This window comes from Lagopus leucura, unplaced genomic scaffold (assembly GCF_019238085.1).
Source record: "Lagopus leucura isolate 7727_CA_CO unplaced genomic scaffold, USGS_WTPT01 Super-Scaffold_100157, whole genome shotgun sequence".
NCBI classification, from domain to species: Eukaryota; Metazoa; Chordata; class Aves; order Galliformes; family Phasianidae; genus Lagopus; species Lagopus leucura.
The window spans coordinates 41,356,070-41,373,016 of NW_024962334.1; the positions used below are offsets into that span (position 1 = coordinate 41,356,070).

The 16,947-nt window shown below is 37.9% G+C and overlaps 1 protein-coding gene across 1 annotated transcript in view; it reads left to right on the plus strand.

The window, feature by feature from the left end:
- The window catches only part of VIPR2 (vasoactive intestinal peptide receptor 2), a 51,809-nt gene extending 38,751 nt beyond the window's left edge, over positions 1 to 13,058 (plus strand). Inside the window, exons 10-13 of the mRNA XM_042888627.1 lie at positions 3,122 to 3,213; positions 5,826 to 5,955; positions 6,036 to 6,077; positions 6,853 to 13,058. Coding sequence (XP_042744561.1) covers positions 3,122 to 3,213; positions 5,826 to 5,955; positions 6,036 to 6,077; positions 6,853 to 7,023 — 435 coding nt within the window. The 3' untranslated portion in view covers positions 7,024 to 13,058. The remainder of the gene's footprint in view (positions 1 to 3,121; positions 3,214 to 5,825; positions 5,956 to 6,035; positions 6,078 to 6,852) is intronic.
- Positions 13,059 to 16,947: the final 3,889 nt, after the last annotated feature.

The following is a 16,947-nucleotide window of genomic DNA, read 5'->3' on the forward strand; positions in this document are numbered from 1 at the left end:
TAACATATGGGCCAGAATCATGAAGGCAAAGGAACAGCCATGCTCGTTTTTTACTGGTTCAGTTGCTTGCATGGTAAGTGGGACTGTAAGCCACATAGAGGCATTTTGTTGATGATCTTTTCTGGCTTGCCAGGCGTGCACATTTGGAATCCACTGTTACCTTCTAGAGATGTCTCTTGTCTGAGGCAGCATGTTTTAGGGATCAGAGCAACTAAAGATGACCAAGTGATTCTTCTTTGTGTAAAACCACTTCCTCCGTGCTCTAATTAGATGATTCTCTACCAGTTTGTTCATTTTGCATTTGGGGAGCTGTGAAAAGAGATTTCAGAAGTACAGGCAGCTATTCAAGGCAGTGATACTCACCCTTTCTTGACAGATAAGTAACACATATTGTTGGAGCATCAGCCCACAGTCATCACAGCCACTGTGGCATCTAGAACGCCATTCAAGTTTACTGCTGTACAGAGTGCATGCATGGAGTAAAAGTAGCTAATGAAATGCCATGTAAAATTGGTCACTGATGCATAAAAATACTGCATTCATGGAAAAGCATTTTCAGTGTACATACATACGTATTTCCACTTACCTTCAAGAAAAAGTAAAACTGAAGCCACAAGTCTTTGAATAATGAGTTCAGGGCTGCCTGCCATTCATCAGTGAAAGTAGATTACTACAAATCCTTTGAAAAGGGGTTGTGAAAGTTGTGGCATTTCTGAATGAAGGTATGATTTCCTGCATCATACTCACACAGAGTCTTCAGTCTGTTCTTGAGGACTGCAAAACTTAGAATGATTAAAAGGATGATCAGCAGTAACAAATGATTTCAGCATTAGGAAGGACAAAGACGTGTAATTAGTGAGATGGGTACAGGAAGATTCTGAAAGAAGCTGGATTTTGGTAAAATAAAGGATAGTAAAACACCAGAGTTCAGAACTGTTATTGACTGTCTTACATGATAGCATGGAGGAAAAGCACAGATGACAGGTGATACTGAAAATCTTCACTGTTTTCCATTGGTTTCTGTGCTACATCCAAACACATTTCACTGGTCAGAGGTTATATTATCTATATTCTCATTATCCAGAACTAAATAGCTTTGTGAAAGCAAGTTCTGAAGTCACTTCCCTAAGTGGGAATAGCTGCAATTAATGCATTATGTCAGAAGCCTTCTCTGGCATCGCCTCCTGACAATTTTGGCTTTAAAAAAGTTAACTGGCAGGTTGCCATACTTGATGCTGTACACATTTCAGAGTTGTTTAATTAGAGATTCCTATTCCAGACAGATAATTTGAAGTACCATGCATTTGGCAAATTGCTTCCACAACTGCCTTCTTCATACTTTCACTGTAGTGAACTCCTTTTGTTCGAGAAAGAGCACTTTTCATGTGGAAGCTGTACTTCTTTTAACTACAAAGCAGATGAAAATCATTCATCATGTTATCTCATATGGCAACTAGTGTAGCAAACTAAATAGCAGAAAGAAGTAACATGAAGGCAGTTTAAATGATCGCTCAGGCAATGTGTGTAGACTCAAAAACTGACAGCAAGTCAGCCAGTAACAAAGGGTATCAGCAACGTCTTGCTATTACTCCAGTAAAGAGGCATCACTTGTTTTTGTCTTGCAGTTCGTCTGCAGTCATATTATATTCTCATTTTACTGTTCTTAGATTTTCATTCAGCAATGTACAAATTATATCCTGTATAAAGACATCACACTCAAAGGATTTTTATAGAATCTCAAAATGGTTAAGGCTGGCAGGGACCCGCGGAGGACACTTTGTTCCCTCTGACTGGGTTTACAAACTCAGCAGCGTCAAGGAATGTTACAAACCCCAAACAAGAATGCATGTTTTTCACTAATCCGAGATTGTGCTTACAGAGTGAAAGTGACACATTTGAAAACAGACTTAAAGGTAATATGTGTATGACAGGCAAGAACGTGAGTCACCTTTTTGTAGTTCTGCAGATGATTTGATACCTCGGGAACCAAAAGGATGACAGTTTATTCTGTTGTGGTAGAAATTAATGAGGTCTGTCAAGAAAAAGTAGTTCTGCTTTTGTGCAAATGTAAATAGTTTTCCTGTTTTCTCCTGTTTTGTGGATAGGAAATATACGAGGAAATGGAGGCTCTCTCCTTGTTCACAAATAATAGCTCCACTGCACATATGTGTATTTAATGTATATCCTTCGGTCTGTAAGCTATACTTTGGTATTTAATTCCATAGATTGGATCAGCAAGAATACTGTCTGCTACCTATTACTTTTCCAGAATTAATCAAGTCAAACTTCAAACTCATCATGCATGAAAAATATGTGTTTACTTCATTAAAGGCCTGTGTTTTCTAATGTACCAGAATATCCAGGAACAGAGCAGCTAGGGAATGCAAGATACCAGAAGCCAATGAAGAAACTATGAGGGAGATTCATAGTCCTGCTGAGTGTTAGTCTTGGATGTTCTAGACTGATCAAGGTCTGATAACTTATTTTTATCCAAGTGCTTCCATTCTCCTTCCATGAAATGAGGTAGTCCTAGTGTTCTATTCTAGAATGCTGTTACCAGGATAAAATGTTATACTGCAAGAGTCCGATTTCTTCAGTCATAATGTATTCATCAGTACCCAGGGCAGACAGGTAACTCTTCATGCTTGATGGAAGTGAACAGATTGCCCATTCAGCAATCTTCTATTCTCCCTATCCAGACAGAAAATAATGTGAAGATGAGAGGCAAGGGAGGATCAAAATTGTAAGCAGGACTTAGATTGTCCTTTTGCTTCCAATCATGGATCCAAACAACAATTCAGGACAATCATTGATTGCACTGGATCCTATCCAGTGTCCCATCCTGCCAAAAAAACTGTCTTCAGTTGAGATTTCAGATGCAGAGCATTGCTGACAAGTGGGACATTCAAAGGCTTTTCCAGACAAAGAGTAGTAGCCATGTAGAGGTGCAGTGGACATAAGAGACAAACAATAGATTTAACTGAGTAGAGCTAAACATGTTCTGGCAGGAGGTACACAGTGCTGACTGCTGAGTTGATTACTCTGATTTGATAAGCATTTCTTGGTGCTGCATCTTGAATGGAGAAGTCTGAAATCACCATTGTATTTGTTTTCTTTGCAGGTGAATTTTATACTTTTCATCAGTATTATAAGAATCTTACTCCAGAAGTTAAGATCACCAGATGTTGGAGGAAATGACCAGTCACAGTACAAGTGAGTCATATTTTTAGGCTTTATAGAATTAAACTAATCTCTATAAGATTTACTGGGCTGAAACCTGCTACTAGTGGTTGCTGTGACAGTATAATTACATTTAATTCAAAAGCTCCTAATTTTAGGCGATTAAATAAAGGTTGTAACATTATGTTTAAGCAGAGATTAACATAATTTTTTCAAACACCAAATTCAACAAAAAACAGGCAATTTCATAAAGACCAACAAACTGCTCTTGAATTTGAGCTTAATTCCATGAAAGAATATGCTTATGCATATTATGAGAAATAGTATTTTTCTTTTAATGTACAGGTATTTCATTTCGACATAAAAATAGCAAAATGTATGGCTTCAACCTATTTGAAAACTTCTTTTTTCATTTACAAAACATTTTTGTTTTAATATTTTAATATATTTTAAGAGCAAGTAGGAAAGAAATTGTTTCCATAAGTTGTTAGGAGGAAATATAATGTGCTGCATAGAACTACTCAGTTCCTTTTTGTTTTTGTGTTATTGAATTAATTGAATACGTGAGAGGACTAAATCAACCTAGTTGAAATTACACAGTCACCACAGTATTATGTAGCACACTGACATACACAAGTATATATGGCAGGAAATCTATATATATATATATACATATATATATTTATGCAGGCAGGAAATCTGCATATTTCTTATGAGAGAACATTTTGTTTCCCTGTGATATTTATGCATTCCCTTCCTGTCTGTCCCATCATTTTCCATAGTTTACTGCATGTTATTAGCTCTGTAACAGCAACCTTGTCCTTCATTGTTCAGCCATGTGAATTCTTTGCTTTTAGCAATTGATTGCTTGCTTAAGTTTGGACTGGGTAGTCTTTAGCAGATACTCATGGGAACAGCAGGTTCAAGAAATACTGTTTCTCCAGATGAAATTAAAGGTTTGGAAGGCTCATTTTTCAAAATGCAAATGTGCTTTCTAAAATACAGTGCAGAATTTTCTGTGTCTTTCCTTCACTAAAACAGAAAGTATTATCAGCTGGACAAAATATTGCTACAGGAATGGAGCGAAAGTATGAGTATAAAACAAACACTACCCATTTCAAATCATAATTTTTCTTCCCTTCCTGTGTCCCATCTTTACCTGGTTTCATCCTTTTTGATGCTCATTTTACTTTTGCAGTAGGAAAGGTTAAGTTGAAATAAAATCAGTTTTCCATTTCACTTGGGAAACCAGAAATTTGCTGCCCTCATCATCTCCTTCAGTTGTAAATTAATTTCTTCTGCCAGAGAAACCCTGTTGCTAACAGTTACTGATATCACTTTTAAGTATGAGGTTTTTACCATTCTCGAGAAATTCTGCTGTCAGAACTGATTATTTCCACATAAACAGATGTAGCCTCTGGGACACTATGAGTGAAGGAAGGCCTTCAAGACTGACACAGAAAAAATAAAACTGCTTGTAATACATCGACTATTCTAATAAAGTAGGGAAATCACAGCAGCTTCCTTTCATTGTTGAATCCAGTTAGATTCACCAAGAGAGTGATGAATTACAGTACTCAACATTACAACTTCTTGAATTTCACCTGATAGCAGACATCCATAATCATGCATGACTGGTCCTCCATAATACATAAAAGTGATGTCGTTGGAGTGAAATGGGTGACAGATAAGGGATAATTAACAATTCATCATTTCACTGGTTTCAGAGGCAGTTTGTCAAAACTGTCCTGCTTAATAATGAAAAGTTGACATTCTTAACTTCAGTAGTGTCTCGTGATAAATTGCACTATGTAATTTGTAACATGAAATAAAATTTCTCATGGTATATATTTCATACTATCATTATAGTAGTGAATTTGGGGGTAAATCTGAAATTTCTGATTTAAGCATCACAGCTGAGTTTATTCTGGATTGCATTTCCTTGCCTACTTTGCAGAGAAATTGTACGAGCATCCTTACAGGTGGCAATTTAAAAGAAATGAACCTGAAAATACTAATTTAGGACATAGAATTCACCTTTACACAAGAACTGTAAAGTTTTGCAGGAAGTCAGTATTCCTCCCCATTCTCAACAATTCATGGTGGTGCTCAGGGACGTGATTTAGTTGCTAGAGTTAGGGAAGTATGGTTAGGCTGCGGATGGCCTTGATGATCTTTAAGGTCTTTTCAAACCTGAGTGACTCTATGATTCATGCTATGTAAAAAACGCCCTGAGTGGCCTGATAGCCTCTTGTGAGATAGGCTGGGAACTTGTAAAGAGTCACAAAACTGGGAACTTGTCAAAGAGGCACAGCAGAGGACAGGTCCTACGTCCTACTGTTGTCCAGAGGTCAGTGGAAGAAATGTCTTTAGATTTAGAGGGACCCTGGAGCCTTCATCAGATTTTGGAAGAGCACAGGGTCAGCCAGATCAAGTAGAGCTGCACACATTAATTTACAAAGGTTACTGTGAGGATAATCTTACAGCAAGCTTGAAAGGAAAACAGTTTTTATTAAATGTCTCCTTTAACTATTCATAAAATGCAATTAATACAAGGTTTATCAAAATGAAATTGCATTAGATTCTTACCTTAGTAAAGCAAGAGCTTATCATTAAACTATGGTTTTTTTGCTTCATCTATCCAGGAGACTTGCAAAATCCACATTGTTGCTTATTCCATTATTTGGAGTTCACTACACAGTGTTTGCTCTGTTTCCTGACCGCAGTTCCAACAATTACAAAATAATTTTTGAGTTGTGTTTGGGATCTTTTCAGGTAAATTTTCAAGTTTTTATTCAAGTTTTATTGACTTAATTAGTGCTGCATACCAAGTAATGAGCATTTTCTGTTTCTAGGGATTGATTGTTGCAGTCCTGTATTGTTTTTTGAACAGTGAGGTAAGTCTTGTTTGTGTATCGAGGATATTAATTGCTGTTTTCAGTAAATGTATAAATAAGCACCTCTGTAATTTCACTCTATGTAACATGTAGCTGTTTTAGAAAACATTTGCATTCCTGCTTATAGAATATACACATTTCTGTGCAGCAGGATAAATCAGTGTATTTGGGTGAAGAGCTAAGAGCCTTTTGAAATCTAATTCCTTGCAAATGGCAGTGCGTCTTTACTTACTGTGATCTGATTCTGACCCTGGTACAAGTTATGTGAACTGTCCAAGTGAGGTGCAGCAAGCTCAGAAAGTCATGCAAAACTTGGAACAGAATTTAGTAAGTATTTAGGGTATGATGTTAGCACGTCAGCTACTTTTTAATGTGCGATATTTGTTAAATAGCATTCAGTGTGTGTCAGGAGGAATCTGTCTGAAGAAGACACCTGCTTGCACTGGGAACTGACATTCTAGTCTACTGTTGTTCTGGTCTTTGATATTCGTAAGATGACTGATTTGAGGCTAATCACTTCATTAAGTACAAGTGATTAATACTAGTGACTATTTTAATAAAAGCCACTTGTGGCAACACAAGTGATACAAATCTGAATTTAAAAGTGGCTGTGGGGTTTCTCTTCACAAACAACTGTAGGTGCAGTTTTCACCTCAATTTTGTGAAAACTGGTTAGAATTTGTTCCCAGAAGTCCCACTTAGTAGCCAGTAAATGTGGAAAAGTTTCTCAGATAAAAAGAATGTTTTCATTCTGTGCATTTTCTTTTTAACACAGGTACAAGGAGAGCTGAAAAGAAAATGGCGGAGTTTGTGCTGGAAGCAGACAGCTGGCAGAGACTACAGACTGCACAGCTCCATTTCTCGAAATGGATCAGAAAGTGTTTCTCAGCTCCATCGGAATTCAAGGGCTCAGTCATTCATGCAGACAGAGACCACCATGATATAAATCAGTTAGGTTCCCAAAACGTGCAAAAACTGTGGGATACATTTGTTATATGCAGCTTGATGTGGTATTTTTTAAAATGTACAGTTTATTGCTTGGCTTTTCTATATGTTGGTGCTTGGGAAATTGATTTGTGCAGTCAACCAGGTAATAACAAAGACACCTGCCCCATGGATGCTTTCTGTTCTGTTCTTTAGTGCCATTCATACTAGTTTTTATGTTATCTTGCAATGTATTAGCCATAACTATTCAAAAACTCATTTACTATGAAGGTCCCTTTTGCCTCCAGCCTGTCTGTGAAACAGATATGTGGGATCCCATTTAATGTAGGCTGCTTTGTTGCCTGATGAAAAGGTTATGACGGGAAGCAGAAAAAATTCTTAAACTATATTTATAGGTAATACTTCTTTCCTTAAGGATTAGGAAATTCATTCCTAATTATGGAAAACAAATGAAAAATAAAGAAATGTGAGGTTATAATTAACCACATTGGGAGCTTAGTGTGCTAATCCAGGAAATGATTAACTTTTCACAGAGAGGAAAAAAAAAAGAAGTAAGGCTTATTAGCTAATCATATGAATTGCTAAGGCTAATTTCTACAATTTGATTCCTATCATGTTGTCCCCTTTGAAAGTGTATGTTTTTTTTATGTTTTGGTGCCTTTGCAGTCCAAGGCTTTTGTAATTGTTTTGATTAAAACATCAGCATTTGCCAGTAGTGCCGTTCTGATCACCAGTTGTACTTTTCTGTTTAAAATCAAAGAGATTTGTGTTGATGTTTTATTAAACAATTTTTTGAAGAGGTGCTTTATTGCTAGAGCAGTCTATCATAAGATAAACAGCCTTGGAGGGCGTTACCCATTGAAAATATCATTTTTATTTAATAGTTTCATTGAATTATATCTCTAGAACTACATACTTGGCAGCTGAAACAAAAAATACTGCAATAACGTTAGAACGCCCATTTAAGAAACAATGTAAGTTCTCCTAGTTTGATTCTACTCTGTATCTATCTGAGCTGATTTAAAATTTAGTTGTGGCCATGATTAAAAAAAATAATAATAAAATTAAATGCAATCCCTAAAAATGACCATAAAAGGCATAAATGGAAGGAATTCTCAGCAACACCAAGCCTCCTGTGCAGCCACTTTGTAAAAAAAAAAAGATCTGACAAGTTCTTATAAATACACATGGAACATTTGCAGTTTTAAAAGAAATAAACCAAGTTATGCTTATTTCTCATGTTATGTTTAACCACGTCCACTGTAAATGACACGTTTTGCATGAGTGTTGTTGACTCATAACAGCAATTACCCTGATATCTCAGATGATCCATCATATTAAGCCAGCAGAAAACAAGGTCAGTAATATTGCCAGGGAAAGGGAAGAATAGTGGCAAGGGCATGTCTTGGCAGGCTTTCATGTACACTCCTGGAAATATTAGTGGGAATACTGTTGGCAGTCATCGGAGTGCCTGTACACCTCTTGTTCTGATTTAATTTAGCTATCTATTGGTCAAACACAGTGTATTGTAATGGAATTACCCTGGAGTGATACATAGTTCTGTCAGATCAAAGACAGGAATGTCCCAAGACTGCCCCATGGGCAGCACTCATCAGTGTTGCATGACAGCAACCTTCACTGTGCTTTATGCAACCATTTTCATGTCTGTAAAGACCCAGAGGGCACTGTTCTTACTTATTTCTACTTCCAGAAAATTCCCATATCCAAATAACTTTATACAAATTTTGAGCATCATTCCATCAGCATGGAACTTGACTTCCATCTGCCTTTTCACACAAAAGTGCACAGTATGCTAAAATGTATTCAAAAACTGAAAATCAGTTTGATGAATCTAGTACTCGCTCAATGTTTCACATCCCTACAATGCACTGAAATAGCTTTGTCTTGCATTAGATTTTACACAGCTGTGGAGTCAAATGGTCCTGCTGGTGACTCTTCAGAGCCAAAAGGACAATGCAAGAAAACATTTGACTCTGTCATCCCTGAATGTAGTTTGTATTCAGTCTTAGCAGCTTCAGGGGAGGAGGTGGATGAAGCAATGCAGGTGTATGCTGTGCCTGTGTGGCCTTGTGACTTAGCTCTCCTCCTCTTCATTCCTTTACTGCCTTTCTCACTTTGGTTGCATCAGGATCCAAACTGAGTCATAAAGGCTTCAAAGCAGGAAACCTGCTGGATTATATTCCCACTGAAAAGCCAGTAGCACACCATGTTAACTAAACAAGAATGCTGACAAGATTCTCTCCTGTACTGTACTCAGCAGCTGTGCTTTATTGCCTTGGAGCCAGATAGGCAACGCCATTCATTTTGAGTGATTTTTGCCATATTACCTGCTGATGATGCTTGAGGGACACATGGACGAATTACTTTCTAGTTGCCGATGGTGATCAGAATCTAAATATATAAAGTTAACTTACATTTTCCCCTTCAGAGATGATGATTTTAGCTAGGTGCTTGATAAATTTAGGTGAAATTTATCTACCCTTATTTATCCCTCAAAAGCCAAATGCCTGTTCTTCGGCTAAAGACTCGTTTTAAGTGCCTTCCATATTGGCCATAAAGAAGTAGGTGCTAGTTGTAGACGATTCATCCCATGTTCTGCTGTGCATCTAGGGCACATAAACTGAATCATGGTTTTTTTTTCTGTATTTACTATAAAATGAGCTGAGGGTAGGTTAGGGCGCAGTAGAATAGAATACAAACGAAATGAACACAAACTTAAGATTTCTCACCCTATGTCTGCAATTCTCTTCTCCAGAAGAGTCTGTTCAGTTGTGTTGCCAACAAATAACTAAATACTCTCTTTTAAGCCACGTAAGCTGATTGACAAAACTTATCCTCCCATAAATGCTCACATGAAGGCAATGAAGGATCCCTACCTAGTCCATTCAGTGGGATGTCCCTGTGGTTGACTGCCCTCCACGATAAACCCAACAGCCTCATGACCGATACTGATTTGCCTGGGATCAACTTCCAGCAGTTTTTTTTTTAGGTGTTTGCCTTTTTATATTTGTAGATGGGTCATACAATAAAACAAAGTGCTCGTGGCTATGAGAAATTTTCTTTAAGTGAAATCTTTTGAATCACACTTAAAACCATCTTAATTTCCTGAGAAACTAAACATGTCAGATCTCTAAAACTCTGAGTACAACTCTGAGCATTTTCTCAAATGGATTTTCCTGCTTCTCTTCTGTGCCTCATTCAAATTTAGGATATTTTCATTCACAGAAGATGGAACATTGCAGTGTATCCCTTAAGGAAGGCGTAGAGCATTGACCACATTTCTCACTCCCACTCAGAATTGACATGGCCATTCTGTTATCTGTGCAGTCATTTCAGCTGCTGACCAGGAGCTGATTAATGACATGAAATGATAATACTACTGGCCACTGAGAGCAGTGCTGCTTTCCATGAAATGCTGTGTTTGACGTGTTTAAGTAGCTTCTCCATGCATACCATGCTGGAGTGCACTAGGGCCCAACAGACTGCACCAAAGTGATGTGTGCTGCACGTAGCACCTGAGGAACTACCCAGTTTAAGCACATGCTGGGACTGTACTGTAGTGTTAATAACTTGCTAGCCACAAAAAGTGACAGTTTAAAAAGCCTTCTAAAGCCAAGTCAGAGGCAGCTTGCCCCATTGTGTAGCACTTCACATCCTGATACACCCCAGACAGGTTTCCCTCTGCCTTTAACATGATGGAGGGGAAAGCTGAGTGCCTCAGCAAACTGTGCAGTCTGCCTGACGGCGTGTGAAATAAGTCATTGCCGAGTGCACACACCTCACACACCAAGCATGAGGACCGAGATGAGTCATTGCCATTATTTGTCTCCTGTTCTTGTGAGTGCTAAAAAACTTACCCTGTTGATACTGAATTTGTCCATTTCAGCAAAGTGATTGTGCATAAAGCCCAAACTCATTACTGCAGGTTTTTTTGGTTTTTTTTAGACAATTTTAATGAAAGTTAAACATTAAATATGTCTGATAAAAAAGTACAACCAGAAAGTAGCCTGTAGAGAAAGCTAATTTGTGTGTTAGGGTTGTTGTCTGTGCAAAGTAATACAGGAAATACTTTTACAAGCAAAAGTTCCTTCACATTGCCATGAGTGCCTAGATAAGCTGTGGGCCACCAGTACTACCACCGTGACATAACCAAATAGCAGCAGGTAGTATTGAGCAGTACTGTTCTGCTCAAATAAATGAAGAGTACTGAAACTGTAATTTCTGACATCTGTATTATAAGAGTATATCAACACATATCAGTAAACCAGTGTGTCAGCTACTTAAAAAAGCATTTTTTGATATGATTCTGTGTTTAACCTGGCTAATGATGACAGTATGTTCAGACCATTTCTGCTGTCAGCTAAAACAGTGGCTGAAAAGTCCCCAAATCCTTTATTCTCCAAAGCACTGAAGTAAATTTCTCAACCTGCAGCTTTCCCCCCTCCCCTTTCCTGGAGCATTAGTATGAGTATTGCTTTGAAATTCTCTTTTCTTCTCTTTATAACTTTTTATCTGTTGAGTACAGTAATAATTAACGATGATGTAAATGAATGTGATTATTTTTTACAAAATGTACAGAATATGATAATGTATAGATTAATGCATGTAAATAGATTTCCTTTTCATACTTTAATTCACTATACATTTCCTCTGGTTTTACTTTCTTGTTTTCAGTGTCACATACCTAACAGCCTTCTCTGTGATGTTGTATATAAAGCTGTGAACAAACAAGTGTTTACATCTTTATGCTATCAGTGATAATAGTAATTAATAACACCATGATGAACTCTAGAGGAGTCAGAATAAAAATTTTAAAGATTTTGCACAGAACTTCTATATGTCAATACCTGTGTGGCTGGCAGCTATTTTCCAAATTGCTACATCTTGCTTAATTGTGTTGTCTAGGTGTCTTTGAGAAGCACCACATAACAGACCTACAACAAAAATAAAGATTATGTAGAGGGAATACTATATATCTTATCTCCTTAAGGGAAGAATCTATTATACATCTATAGCGTGTATTCTTTAGAAAACCAAGTGCACTCAGAAACTAGATCTTAAAACTAGAAATGGTTCTCTGGCCTTGGCAGCTAGAGGTTCCTCAGCAGTAGGAGTGAAACTGAACCTTACTGCAGGAAATGAAAAGCCAAGCCTGCCCCTGCCATGGGACTGACTCGTGGAGAGGGACAAGCAGGAGCAGGACTCGGTGCCAGTGAAAGAGGTGAGCTTGCATAACAGCCATCCCAACAAAGCATGGAGCTCAGCAGGCAAAAACACTCCACAGGGGTATATGGGATAAATGATAGAGAGCTGTTTTGCCTCATGGTCCAGGGTATGGTCCAGGTCCTGCTTATCTGTGGCATCTCAGCAGTTACCGTCACCAGGAGGTGTCTTCTGACCCTTGAGGGGGCTGAGCTCTCATCCTCTCCCAGCTCACTGGTACTGTGGTCAGCATATCAGTCTGAACCCCTTTGCATTCAACTACGCTGTGGAGGAATCAAGCCCAACTTTTGCTCAGGAAAGGCAGCAGCCTGAGCCCAAAGCTGCAGGTTGCTGCATAAAGGCAGAGTCTGTGTATAGCTCCCCACAATGCTGTGCTTTTAGTAGTGTTTGGGCAGTAACTTAAAGGGGAAATCCTGGCTTTCAGGGCAAACTCCTGTGCTGCACGTGCTATTGTGTTAATGGGAAGGTCCCTACATGTCCAACCAAAGAAAATAAAAATTCTTAATAATAGAACATAATAGTATTTATAACCGACTGCATTGGAATATTTTCATCTTTTCCTAATAACATAGGCTGGGATATATAGTGATCTATTTGACATGAAGTTTAAGTTGAAATACTGTATCAAAGCATTTAATAAGTAAATATATATTGAATCAATCTAGCTATATATTTTTAACAGTCAAAATAAAGATTTTTCTAGATATATGTTACAAAATACAGTCAATGCCCTGGGTTATGCAATTAAATATTAATATTAGCTTTGGAAAATAAAATCAGTGTCAAGCTCTATGTTGAAGTCCTTCATTTCTAAGCTAGTGGTTTTGTAATTGGGACTGCTTTTCAATACAAGCCTATTGAGCTGTGAGATTCTCTGTTCTGAAAGGCTTCATTTAGCAACACCCACCGGCTCATCCCTGGTTCCCTACTTACATTCTTCACCTGCTCCTAATTAGGCAGAAAAAGCCCAAGGTGTTATCTCTGTAGGATATGAAAAATGCTTTGCAATAATGAATGAATCAACAGGCAAGTTTATAACAATGTAATTAATAATGGATCCTGACTACAGGGAAATATTTTGTTATGCAGAACTGTGTTCATGAGAAGAAAATTGAAATATAATCTAAATACTACAGAAAATTGTGTTGTAAAGAGTGGTTGTATATTAGGCAGTTGGTGAGTTAGACAATTAAGTCGTTCTTGCTGATTCTAGCTTCTGACATTCAGAGAAGTATCCCAACCATATTGCCTCTGCTAGAGAACAATTAACTTGGCCTTACTCAATAAGAACATGACAAAAAATATTGCTTCCCTCACATATATCTTTGAAGAACCATTTTAATGATTTTGCCTATAAAACCATAATACCTTGTCCTGTGACCACAGGACAGAAATTAATAAGTCTAGATACTTGGAAGGACCGTTCTGACTTGTAACATGTGGAACTAATCTATTGTTAATGAGTTTTAAAAAATCCTTTGGAAGCCCAGCATGTACCTGGCACAGTCTGTAGCTCTGGTTACTTGCCTGATGCCCTGAAGATGAGATGACCCCAGCTTGAAAGACAGAGGCAATACTGACTTTATTATGTAGGCCCAATTTTCTTTTATCTAACTTTAAACATCTCAGTTCAGCCTTCTATTTATAAATCCCATTTTGGGCTGATTACAAAGCCAGAAATCCAGTCTGAATAGGGATGCTGCTCCTGGGAAAGCCCATCCTGTCCCAGCGCACTGAGATCTGAAAGGGCTACAGCAAGAAAAGCCACGTCCCTGTGCTGGGGTGAGCAAGCCCTGCAGTGCCACTGCCCCTTAACCTGAACATATCTATGCTCAGTGTTTCTCACACATTATTTGTGACTTAATTTAAACTAAATAATTAATACTTGGTTCCAATCCTGTGACATGGTAGGAAGCTACTTAACAATTCCCACAGAAAAGTCAGGTATTGGTTGGCATCTCATGAATTGAGGCTGGAAACTAGAGAGAGATTTCAGCAGAGGACTGAAGTTTTGAAAAAGCCTAATGGTATCTTGAAAAAAAATTTTTCTTTATATGACTTAAAGGAAATAATATGGTATAAGTCTAAAACTCCAGGGCATTAGACCTCATGGCCCTTGCATGTCTCTGCACTCCCATGTGGCTAGAGGCTACAACTGTGTTATGTGTTGGGGGAAAAAATAAATAAATACAATAAAAAATTAGAAGGAACTTACAAACTTTTCCAAATCAGAATTTTAAACATAAGTGAATCACAGAAATCCTTGAATTTTGATACGTTGCCAGTTGTTACAAGATACTCCATTAATGCCATTTCAGACGCTTGTTTCAGCTGTAGATTCAGTCTGGCTCCATCGTGTCTGACCGAACAGACAGTACTGGTGGCATAAATACTATGGAAGAAAATTTGAGTCCTACAAAGAGATCTTTAGTGTTAGCTTAGCTATCTTCTTCCTTTATTGTGCTCTATATTCAACACTAGCCTAGAAAAATTCTTCCAATTACCTTTTCATATACTGGTCCATGAATAGGACAATTCTATATATGTCCCCAAAATGTCTTTGATGAATGGTTTGTTTCCTCTGAGTAATAATTATTCATCTCAGCATTTGGCAATAGTTTTGAGTGGTTTTTAACTTTCCTCATGCAATAAATGTGTCATCGGGTTTAAAAAATAGTGATTTATTTGGATAATCTGGATACTCAAGTGTTTGCTTGGCTCACAGGGTGGAAAGTGGCTTCTGACATTCCTTACTGACTTACAGTTGACTGCGTTAGTGCATTTTTTTAAAATTCAGATCAACTAAAAACTGTAAATTATAGGAAAAACGTACAGAATGATTTTTGAGAGTTTGGAGGAAAAAAAGGATGTGAGTTTAGGGAATAAATGGGTTCAAAGCTAGGGTCTAAGGCAATAAGATTTTATGGTAGGAAAATGGAAGAGCTAAGGGAAGGCTGGTTTGGGGGATCACATGCAGCAGGAGGTGGGAAAAAGAGGGGTGTGACAGCTTTGCTGAAGAGCCCATTTGAGTCAATCAATGTTGGGGCCAGTCTTCATGGGGAACTCTGAATGAGCACTTCCCACCTGCATATGGCATGAAGCTAAATTAGAAGCGAAACTGTCACAAATGTACACTGCATACAGAATCTGAACAGTTTTGCTCAAGTTTACAGTGAGTTATACAGGCCGAACAGTGCAGATTTTTAGGCATAATCCACCTATAAACTGATCATCTGTATTTCTCTCCTTCAAAATTGAAGTGTTAACCTTTTAGGTGACACACAGGCTATTTTTTGACTCTCTGCATAAAAGGAAACAAAATCTTTTCTGAGAGAAGAATAAAGTTGGGGAACACTAAGATAGAAAAGGCAAGAGCCTTTCACATCACCAGACCAAGAAAGCATTTTTACAGCAATTATCAGACAAGGTAAGATTAGCTGGGAGGCATATCATATAATCTCTGGGTCTTATCACCTACCTTAAACACTGTGACAGAACTATGGCAGCTGAAGGATTATGTTTACCACCTCCAGTCAATTTGGTCAACATAAAGACTTTTTGACAAAAGTTGCATACAGGAATGGAACCATAAGAACATGAACCTCATGACTACCAATCCTACTAATTTAAGCCTCACTGATCCCAGGCCAGCCTGTCATTCATCACAAACAATTTGACTCTGAAGCCAAAAATCACTCATGAAAAAATAAAATTCTGAAGACTTTCATGTGGCTTGAGGTCTTTCCACTGTGTAAGAGTTTTGTTTTGTCTGGACCTTCTATGCCTTCAGCCATCCTCCCGAACTAAAACACAGTAATCTTGGCTTTGCTTTTTCAGGATACTCCAATTCGCACCTGTTTAGTTGCAAGTTCAGTAATGGTGCAATTTTGGTAGTCAGCAGTCTACAGCTCAAAACCAGCTAAGCAAAACAACAGATTCTATGACAACTCATTAATTTGCCCCTCAGTTTTTTTTTTACTTTTGAATAGTAAAAGTGTTGTTTCTTTACTAAAAGAGCTCAGTTTCCTCTCTGGCTTTTTAGGGCCATGAATTTCAGATGGGCAGAGTCAAATTCCTGCAAGGTAACTTACTGCCTACCCCAACCTCAACTACGTCTTATTTAATGTATTCTTCACATCCCTTGGCAACAAACACCATTCCCAGGACAGAAGCCTCAGCAGGGGTGGTTTTACCACAGTCTGAGAATGATGAAAAGACCTATGCTTCATGTGCATTCCTTCCACAAGTAAAACACAGAGGTGTTCTGATATCCTAGGAGTTCTTTGTGGGAAAATAAATGAATGAAAGAAAAAAGAAAAAGAAAAAGAACAGCAAGAAGCATCTGGATATCTGCTTACCATAAAGCTTTATGACTATAAACACTCAAATATTGAACTACTTCTCTGTTGTACTTGCTGGAGCCATACAGGTGATGGTATGGTACCAGCAAGGGATTTGTGCCTCAGTCCTACAAAGGAGCTTAATCTGAGACCCACTCGAATTTCTAGCTTTACATCTACATTTAAGTAGGTGTTATTAGATAATAAAAACATTCCTGTGCTCCCTTCATCCCACATTCAACAGAAGTGGAATAAAACCTGTTATGTTAATATGAAGATTTTCTTGCTCTTTCTGTTCAAACCTGCTTCCTGCCTTCCCTTGCTTTTGTCTGTCTGTAAGG